We start from the raw sequence: 10,367 nt of genomic DNA, 5'->3' as shown, positions 1-10,367 counted from the left end.
CATTCTAGTTATATTATGCATAAGTGTGCATACAAATATCACAATATGAAATACTTAACAACAATCAGAATAGTTTTTGTTAGTCTCGGTCCGACACAAGGCTTTTCAACCCATCTGGGTATAAACGAGACAACAGTTTTACTGAGAGCACGTTTTGAATGTTTATGTTTGTTCCAGTGTTTTAATAATAATAGTGGTCTTTTCAACTTTTATTTTTCTAGTGGTATGAGAAAAGAATTATGCTTGTGCCAGATGTTTCAACCACATTAAGAATACATTAATGACTTCTTTGTTTTGTGACATTAAGTTTAACAATGTTTCGTTTTTCTCATCATACCCATTGTTGTTTACAAAGTGTTAAACTTGCACGAAGAGTGGTTATAAATAGTGTAGCCTTTATAGACAGCAAATTATGTAAATTACCAAGCAACCTTACAGTCTCGCAGAACTGTGTGCTGTTTTCATCACTTAATATTAAACAGAGCCAACAGTGTTGTAAATTCAGTTTGCTGAAACAAAAACTATCCTTGAATGGGCATGCTTATGTGGGTGGTGATGTTTTATTCGCATGTAGACAACATAAGAGGCTCTTTTCATCATCATTGTCATCTGAAGATGACAAACATCCAAACAGGACAGATGCAGAAGCAATTGAACTGTTAAAAGAAATAGAAGCAGATTTTAAAGAAGAGTTGGATAACAGTTTATCAGATTCTACAAGTATTTCGTCAGATTATGAAATAGACAATCGATTAAGACCAGAAAAAGACCTGGAAATTGAAGATGTGGAAGATTTTGGAAATATTAAGCAAAGTTCTGTTGAACCAGCATGGGAGCCATCCATTTCTTTAATAAGTATGTCATACATTAGTCTGCAGGGCTCACCCTGTACATAAGTATGTCATACATTAGTCTGCAGGGCTCACCCTGTACATAAGTATGTCATACATTAGTCTGCAGGGCTCACCCTGTACATAAGTATGTCATACATTAGTCCACAGGGCTCACCCTGTACATAAGTATGTCATATATTAGTCCACAGGGCTCGCCCTTAGTTACGGTATTGTAATGGAAAGTTCCGCCTACGTCTGTGAACAGAAGACTGTGTTGATGTCAGCGCTACGTTATCGTATCTAGGCTCACCCAGTACATAAGTATGTCATACATTAGTCCGCAGGGCTCACCCTGTACATAAGTATGTCATACATTAGTCCGCAGGGTTCGCCCTGTACATAAGTATGTCATAAATTAGTCCGCAGGGCTCGCCCTATACATAAGTATGTGATACATTAGTCCGCAGGGCTCGCCCTGTACATAAGTATGTCATACATTAGTCTGCAGGGCTCACCCTGTACATGGCTAAATTAGCCAATTTCTAATTTTTATACAAAATGGCTATAACTTTCAGTGTTTGGCTAACAAAATATTCCTTAAGTCAACCATATTTTAATAATTTTCAAGGAAATACTATATTATATCTAAAAATTGGCTAAAGCCCAAAAATATCCAGTGTCAGCCCTGGTCCAAAGAGACGTAGAGAGTGTGATTCTTTCTACGTCCGGATCTTGTTACATACCCTATATATACAGTGAAACCTCTATAAACTGGAATTCCCTCAAAACTGGATGTTTTACAGAGTCCCTTTTTAAAAACCAGGACAGAAATAACCTCTCTAAACTGGATCCCTCTTAAAACCAGACATACATCTTGGTCCCAAGGGTGTTCAGTTTAGAGGGGTTACACTGTAGCTGGTATTCAAAACGTGGCACCATGTTTCAACTGTTTCTCAACCGAAATAGTGCAACAAATGGACACACAAACCCAAAATGTATAACCTACCATACTCACTAAATCCCGATTGAAGTACTTGCATCATTATTAATTAACAAAATAAATCTTCCAACAACATAAAATATTTGCCCGCCATTTTAAATTTGCTAAATAGAAGGAAGCAACTTGCCCTGCACATTAAGAAAAGTATTGACTTAATGTGTGTCTTGCACTATAGTACTGTCGGAAATAGAATAAAAATGATTTTCGTCTATTATTTCTTACATAATAAACTGACAAGTAAATATTTTGTATTTCATATTTAATGATAGTCTACCTAATTTAGCATTTACTTGTTTGGGCGCTCATTGATGTTCAAGGTGGTGTTTAGTCTTGAAATTAAAAGAAAAATGTCAGTAAACAGGTGATTTGTGCACTTTATTGGAACAGACGATAACGATGTTTGGTCAACATATGTCAATTTTATTGGTGTTACTATATGTGAGGGACTGTTTCTGATGATGATTTGCCCCTATCCTTCTCCAAAACTAAATATTTGTAGTCTCAATGTTGCTCAATGACAGCTATTGCAAATCGTTTTTTGTTTGTTTGTTTAATAAAATTTTGATTTAACATTTAAAGAAGACACCTTTAACAATATGCCCATAAATGATTATAGGAAATAATTTTATCTACTGGTAGAAAATACATTTTTATTGGAGAATCTTTATTACAGCTCGCATTATATAGCACCTTTAAATTGTTGCAAGATTGTGTAAATTTCTAATGTACTTATATTGAATTTATATTCAATAAATATGCTTGTCATAATTAATAATTTATGCTGCAATTCAAAATAATCAGTTAACTTGCAGTTTTAAATTAAAAGTTTGTTTAAGGGTAAATGAAATTGACACATATCGATCAAAATGTGTCATAGTCTGTTCCAATAAAGGTCACAAATCGCCTGTTTACTGACATCTTTAATTTAATTTCAAGAGTAAACACCACCTTGTATATCAATGAAAGTATCATTGAATGGGTATTTACAAAATATTTACTTGTCAGTTTAATATGAAAGAAATAATCGATGAAAATAATTTTTATTCTATTTCCGACAGTACTTTAGTCATACATGTAGTACAGTACTTCAGTTTGAGTGACCTTTAGCCCCCTTTTGTTTTTATGTGCAGGTTTTTCATATCCCAAACAGTTCACCACAGCAGGCATATTAAAGGCCATAGTATTTACTATCCTGTTTATACAGGATATAAAACATGAATTGAATTTGGGGAGATTCCACCTGAATCATAAACATGATTTAATACAGATATTTTGGAATTCTGTCTCATTATCATATACTTTCAACCCAAATCAACCCCAAATTATCCTGCTAAATTCACAGCCTTTTTATACACCCATCTATCAGGTCGGAAGAACTTTATGGTATGGCATGTGTTCATGCACATCAGTACGTCCATCTGTTACACTTTTTCTTGTCCAGCTTGGGGTGGACCATATCTTACATACAGATGACATACAGGACCATCAAACAGTAAATCCTTTTCCGGAAGAACTTGGTAGAGGGTGATGTGGCAGCTTGTACTATTACTAGGTCACTGTGACCTACTTTTCATGGTCTACTGCACATAACAGTAAATCCTTGTCCAGACCATATATCTTACATACAGATGCATACTATTACTAGGACCTACTGCACATCAAAATCCTCCAGACATGTACATACAGGAACCATCAAACCTCACATGTAGGAACAGCTTGGGGTGGAGGTGTGTCACATACTATTACTAGGTCACTGTGACCTACTTTTCACGGTCTACTGTACATAACAGTAAATCCTTTTCCGGACCATATCTTGCATACAGGACCATCAAACCTCGCATGTAGGAACAACATGGGATGGCAGTTTGTCATGTTCTATTACTAGGTCACTGTGACCTACTTTTCATGGTCTACTGCACATAACAGTAAATCCTTGTCCGGACCATAGCTTTCATACAGATGCATACAGGACCATCAGACCTCACATGTAAGAACAACTTGGAATGGTGGTGTGTCGCATACTATTACTAGGTCACTGTGACCTACTTTGCACAGTCTACAGCACATAACAGTAAATCCTTGTCCGGACCATATCTTGCATACAGATGCATACAGACCATCAAATCTCACATGTAAGAACAACGTAGGATGGCAGTTTGTCACATACTATTACTAGGTCACTGTGACCTACTTTTCATAGACTACTGCACATGACAGTAAATCCTTGTCCATATATCTTGCATATAGATGCATGGGCGTATGGGACTCTTTGATTTAGGGGGGCTGGAGGGGTTGATTTGCTCGAAATTTACCCAGATAAAATTTGCCCGAATTTGAAGTGGCATTTGCCTCCCCGGGTCGTACGCCCATGTACAGATGCATACAGGACCATCAAATCTCACATGTAAGAACAACTTGGGATGGTGGTGTGTCACATACTATTACTAGGTCAGTGTGAACTACTTTTCATGGTCTGCAATAACAGTAAATCTTTGTCCATATCATATCTTGCATATAGATGCATGCAGGACCATCAAACCACATGTAGGAACAACTTGGGATGGTGGTTGGTCAAAAAAACACCTGTTCGTTGATCCCGTTGCAAACATTCCTCATAATTCAAGGCTAGCTCTGGGTGAGCAAAACATTTCACCAAATTGTTTCTTAAACTTCAAAAATTGCAGAAATCAATTATTATTTTCTTTAAAAAATGTCATTTATTACATAAAATTATTTTGCCAATTTAAAATAAAATTCACCAATTGCTTTCAAAATTGGCGAATTTGGCGAATGCCTGAACTAGCCCTGTAATTAGTATTGAATCATACCTGTAACATATTCATTAATATAGATATGGTTTTACATCAAACTCCTGATGGGCATATCATGTACCTCACCGGTACTCTTGTTGTTTTATAGGCGGCAGCAGCTTTACTGTCTGTGTATGTGTGTGTGTGTCTCTCTCTCTCTCTCTCTCTCTCTCTCTCTCTCTCTCTCTCTCTCTCTCTCTCTCTCTCTCTCTCTCTCTCTCTCTCTCTCTCATCGAATACATTAACAGTATTAGTGCACGTGATAAAAACAAGCAATTTTTGTTTTCATTTCAGGAGGACTGTCTGGCGTATTTGAGCTTCATGAACTGTGTACGGTATTAGAAGATGAGAATGCTAAAGATCTCTGTGTTATCGACATTCCGGCTGAAGCTCAGTTTGCTGACCACATGGTTATAGTGAGTGGCATGTCCAGAAGACACCTGCGAGCTATGCTGGGAAGAATACAGTGGATAGTAAGTTTAAAAATATTCCATCCATTCTCCCCTACCTTTTTTAAATGCAATGAAAGAAAAAAAAAAAAAAAATGTTTTATTTAACGATGCACTCAACACATTTTGTTTACGGTTATATGGTGTCAGACATATGGTTAAGGACCACACAGATTTTGAGAGTAAACCAGCTGTCGCCACTATATGGGCTACTCTTCCGATCAGCAGCAAAGGATCTTTTATTTGCGCTTCCCACAGGCAGGATAGCACAAACCATGGCCTTTGTTGAACCAGTTATGGATCACTGGTCGGTGCAAGTGGTTTACACCTACCCACTGAGCCTTGCGGAGCACTCACTCAGGGTTTGGAGTCGGTATCTGGATTAAAAATCCCATGCCTCGACTGGGATCCGAACCCAGTACCTACCAGCCTGTAGACCGATGGCCTACCACGACGCCACCAAGGCCGGTTAAAATGCAATGAAGCATATTCATTGGAGGGATGGGGGTTGGGAGTACTTGCCGGTAAGTGATGCCAAATTAGACTAATAGGAGCTAGAGATGGATTGAGTAGCCATTTTTGTTGGTACAGTGTACCCTGAATTTATTGCCCCCCGATTTAACGCCAACCTCACATATCGCCAACTTTCTTTCAAGTACCGTTTGTTTTCTTGGTTAATTCCCTCTATTTAGTGCCACCCTCGCTATCCGCCAAACATGTTTTTGAACAAAACACATGTTAGATGTTACAGTCCCCTTGTGCCAAAGTTTAGCTGAATGTGGGTAGTGTCGGATATCTTTCTGTAGTGTGTGTATTAATGATTAATATGTGGAGTTTTTAAAATCAAGTAGCTCGAAAACACATGTTAGATGTTACAGTCCCCTTGATTGTATCGCCCATGCTCCAATCGGCCATAATCAAGGGGCTCAACAAAAGTACATTGGCCATAATTAAGCTCTCCAGGAGTTGTTACTTTTGTTACTATCAAATGAGTGACAACACCACTGTGTGAAAGTTAGTGGTCAGTGCAGTGATTCCACAGTTCAGAGAATTAGCGGTACAAGATAAAAAGCTGACAATAAGGGATTTGATCAGGCAATTCTTGGTAAATGCATAACATCAGTTGTTTTAAATGCTAATCAAGTATGACCTGCGTTTAATAAATACATTGTTCAAAGTGTGACGAAAAGTGATGAAAAGTGACGACTAGGAAGACGATTCTGACCCTGAACCGGAAGAAGTTCCTTCAGCGGCTTGTGCACGAGTCACGATCAGAACAGTTCTTCGGTTTATAGAAGGTTGAGTCTGATGTAAATTTGATGACTTCTTTCCAAACAAAAGTGAACAAGTTAATTCTTCTGAGCACACACCAGAAAAACATTGTGAACTTTAAAAAAAAGAAAAGGATTGACTGCTATTCAAATTTCCCGTACAAGTTTTTACTGTTTTACCGTACACATTTTTATATTTCCAATGTTCATTGACAATTGACAAATTTAATGTTTGACTTGTTACCTTGTTTGGTTTTTTGTGTTTGGTTTTTTTGTTTGTTGTTTTATACAAACTGTATAACATTTAGTACATGTAGATGTATCAAATGAAAAATATGTTTGGTGGCGCATCCTTGGCACCCTCACTTTAATGCCAACTCGATATAATGCCAAAATTACGTTGGTACTACAGTAGGTACTGTAATTATTACATGTACAGGGCTCGAACGTCACAAGATATAAATTGTCATCGTTGAAGCTCCTCAAAAATGGCAAAATGTATACATCTGGTATACATTATCTGCTAATATTTAACATTTGCACATTTTAAATATGTCTACATACAGCAAAATAACCTTTCAGTCATGTTTATTTGCTGTGGAACTTACTTTTAAAAATAATTGTCATAGGCAGGCTCACCCACAATAATTCTTTTAAAAATTGCCGTGGGAGACAAATTCATTGGTTCGAGCCCTGCATTTAACTCTTATTTGTTTCATGGTCGTTACTATTACCATGTTTATTTTGCAGCACAAAAGAAAGAAATCAAGGTGGGATGCAAGTATTCGAGTTGAAGGACTTGAATCGGACACCTGGTTTGCTATGGATTTAGGTAACTAGTACTTCATAGCCAGTGGAGGGACCCGTTACTGTAAATCATGAAATTAATTCGAGCAAGATTGTTTTGTTTTTTATCTCATTTCTTCATGCCTATGTCATCACCAAGAAAAAAGAGAGAAATAAATGAACATGTGGATCTGTTATAATGAAAGTGCTATTTTATGCCATCAATAAGTAATCATTTAATGAATAAGATAACACAAATGTAAATGAAATGTATTGTAGACAAGCGAAACAAGCAGTCCATGAATTGTTGTTGTTGTTCATACTAGATAGATGTAATTGAATAACACAAACTGTATGAAATGCAGAACATTGAAATTTTACACAAAAGCAGTTTATTATGTTGTGTATTGATGCTATAGAGATTACTACATGAGTGGGCATTATATGTTACGGGTGTTTCAACACATATATAATGAGCGAAAGAGTTGGATATGTTTTTAAACAAGCTGTAAGATATATGGTACCTAATGGACACAAATGCAGGGTATGCACTATGATTTTTTTTGACTGGCCAATCAAGCCACTCACAGCATTACTTTGACTTGCCCGTACAACTTTTGAATGGCCCACGACAGAATTTCGTTTTTAAAAAAACCTTAAATTGCACTTTAAAAACATGTTATCATATCATACAAACAATAATAACAACACAAAAGAAGGATAACAGAACTTGTTTTAGTTTTATTACAAACTGTAATTAAATTATAATTAGTATGTTGTCACGAGACCCACACAATCAAATATCTGGAATGTTTTACCATGGCTCGGTCTTGGAATGAATAAAGTGCTTTTATGGCCATATATGACGAGGAATTAAAAAAAAATACTTAGCTGACAGCAATCTGTACAAACAATAATCACATTCACTAGAGAAATAAACACACAACACAAGTTAAAGGCATAATCACTATTTACTTATGAAACTGATAATAACGATAACAACATTTCTCTAGCAGACTTGGTATATTCTGTAAGAAACGAAAACGTTCCAACACAATGTAACTTCGGAAAACCTCAGACTCGTAAACAAAATTTTTCTGCGAAACATAGAGCAGCGGAATATGACGAGTTGTTCTGACTGTAACTAAATGGAAAGTAAAGACGGACATGGCTGAGGTGTTCTGATTGAACCTATAAAGACATTTATGTAGCCGAGGTTTTCCGAATACATAATCAAAACCGGCCGAGGCATTCCGAATGATTTTAGACTTCGATAGACTGGGGAAGTGGTTGCTATTATGTCTTATATGGGTTTGGTTACGCAGATACTAATAGGAAACCAGTTGAAAACGATAAATAAAAAATAACTTTCCGATCTCTTACAAACATTAGTTATTTGCATTTTGATACATAATACAATATGCACAAATGTTTGGTCGTCAGGCGGGCGACATGTGATAAGGTTTTGACTTGCCCGAAGCTATTTTGACTTGCCATGGGCGATCGGGCGACCGTAAAGTGCACACCCTGCAAATGTAGTATGCTATTTCTTACATATCCTCAATAACCATGTTTAAAATAAATTTAAATGTGTTTTCAACCTAAAACCCACTTACATCCCATGCACTTGTAGCTAATGTATACATCACAGTAAGCATTTCCACATCAATTATGATTATGATTGTACTTTTTTTATTGGATGGTATGGCTGTAGCAACTGGGTCGTATGTCTTTAAATTGATAACATACACATGCATCGATTAGCTTTGTGACATGGAAAAGACATGCATGTGTGTGTTATCAATTTAAAGACATACGACCCGGTTGCTACAGCCATACCATCCAATAAAAAAAGAAAAAACATTTAAATTTATTTTAAACTCTAGTTCTGGCACTCTCCAAATTCGCCAATTGGGAATTTCAAAAACAATTGGTGAATTTTATTTTGATTTGGCAAAATAATTTTATGAAATAATTGATATTTTGTTTTAAGTTTAGTAGATAATTTGGCGAAATTGTCTGCTGACCCACAGCTAGTCCTGCTGTAGCAACCGGGTCATCACTTAGGAGCAACCAATCGTATGTCTTTAAACTGATAACACACACATAAATGTTATTGGTGTGTGTTGTCATAAATAACAAATGTCTTCTCAGCAACGTGTGTAAAAAAAGAAAATTTCATTGTAATACATTATTTACTTCTAAAATGCTGCATGGAAAAAAAAAATGTTTTAAAAAAGTTATTTATTGTACAATTAGGATATGCTTATACAATTTTTTTCTTCTTTAGGGAACATCATCCTTCACATATTTATGCCAGAAACACGTGAGCTGTATGACCTTGAAACTCTGTGGACGGTGGGAGCCAAATACGACGATAATTGTCAGGAGAAGGAAAATCCATATGTCTTGTCAGATGCGGATCTCCTGATGATGGAGTTTAAAGAACGAAACCCTGAACAGAAGCACAAGTGACTTGATATCATAAACACCAACTGTGTCTTCCCATCAATGAACATTTGTTACTCAAATTAAAAAAATGAATACAACATTAACAGATGTTTCCCCAGAGGCATATGGCATAGGGGGCCACTACGTATTAGGTGTGTAAGTAAGCGCTTTGGCATCATGTAAGGGCCTTAAATCAGTTACCTCTACGCTTTACTTGGCTATATGTGACAATCAACTGTTGGTTGTAACAACTTGTAAAACTTTACAGTACACAGGTATTCACACTTCTATCAGGTGAAACATGTCCTTCATACCTAATTAGGTGCAGGGCCCTCAGTACCCTTTCATTTAACAACAAAGCTGGCACTTGCATTTGCATTAAACTGATAGTGAAAATGTAAGCACCTTAAAATATCCTGGGGAAAGGTCTGATTAAATAGAGAATAACTAGTTAATGACGTTGAATATCTGCTTTATCCTGTGAAGGTATGAATGGGGAAATCCTGCGAGGCACTGCCTAGCAGGCATCATGTAAGGGCCTTAAATCAGTTACCTCTACGCTTTACTTGGCTATATGTGACAATCAACTGTTGGTTGTAACAACTTGTAAAACTTTACAGTACACAGGTATTCACACTTCTATCAGGTGAAACATGTCCTTCATACCTAATTAGGTGCAGGGCCCTCAGTACCCTTTCATTTAACAACAAAGCTGGCACTTGCATTTGCATTAAACTGATAGTGAAAATGTAAGCACCTTAAAATAT

General features: G+C 36.6%; 1 protein-coding gene across 1 annotated transcript; it reads left to right on the top strand.

Moving 5' to 3' along the window:
* The first annotated feature begins 109 nt into the window (after window positions 1-109).
* Window positions 110-9,704, top strand: LOC121387660. Its single transcript, XM_041518847.1, has 4 exons — window positions 110-855; window positions 4,938-5,116; window positions 7,114-7,195; window positions 9,440-9,704. Exons 1-4 carry the CDS (start codon window positions 315-317, stop codon window positions 9,622-9,624), a joined length of 987 nt encoding a protein of 328 aa, XP_041374781.1. The 5' UTR covers window positions 110-314; the 3' UTR covers window positions 9,625-9,704.
* Window positions 9,705-10,367: the final 663 nt, after the last annotated feature.

This window comes from Gigantopelta aegis, chromosome 13 (genome assembly GCF_016097555.1).
Source record: "Gigantopelta aegis isolate Gae_Host chromosome 13, Gae_host_genome, whole genome shotgun sequence".
NCBI classification, from domain to species: domain Eukaryota; kingdom Metazoa; phylum Mollusca; class Gastropoda; order Neomphalida; family Peltospiridae; genus Gigantopelta; species Gigantopelta aegis.
The sequence above is the reverse complement of the archived record's forward strand: the minus strand, read 5'-3'. Positions and strand labels throughout refer to the sequence as shown.

What these genes read in the sequence shown, in the direction of transcription:
- LOC121387660 (XM_041518847.1), top strand. Translation starts at nt 315, where the DNA reads ATGTTTCGTTTTTCTCATCATACCCATTGTTGTTTACAAAGTGTTAAA. An exon ending in TGGGAAGAATACAGTGGATA is followed by an intron (nt 5,117 to 7,113) that starts GTAAGTTTAAAA and finishes TTTATTTTGCAG; the next exon opens with CACAAAAGAAAGAAATCAAG. An exon ending in CTGGTTTGCTATGGATTTAG is followed by an intron (nt 7,196 to 9,439) that starts GTAACTAGTACT and finishes TTTCTTCTTTAG; the next exon opens with GGAACATCATCCTTCACATA.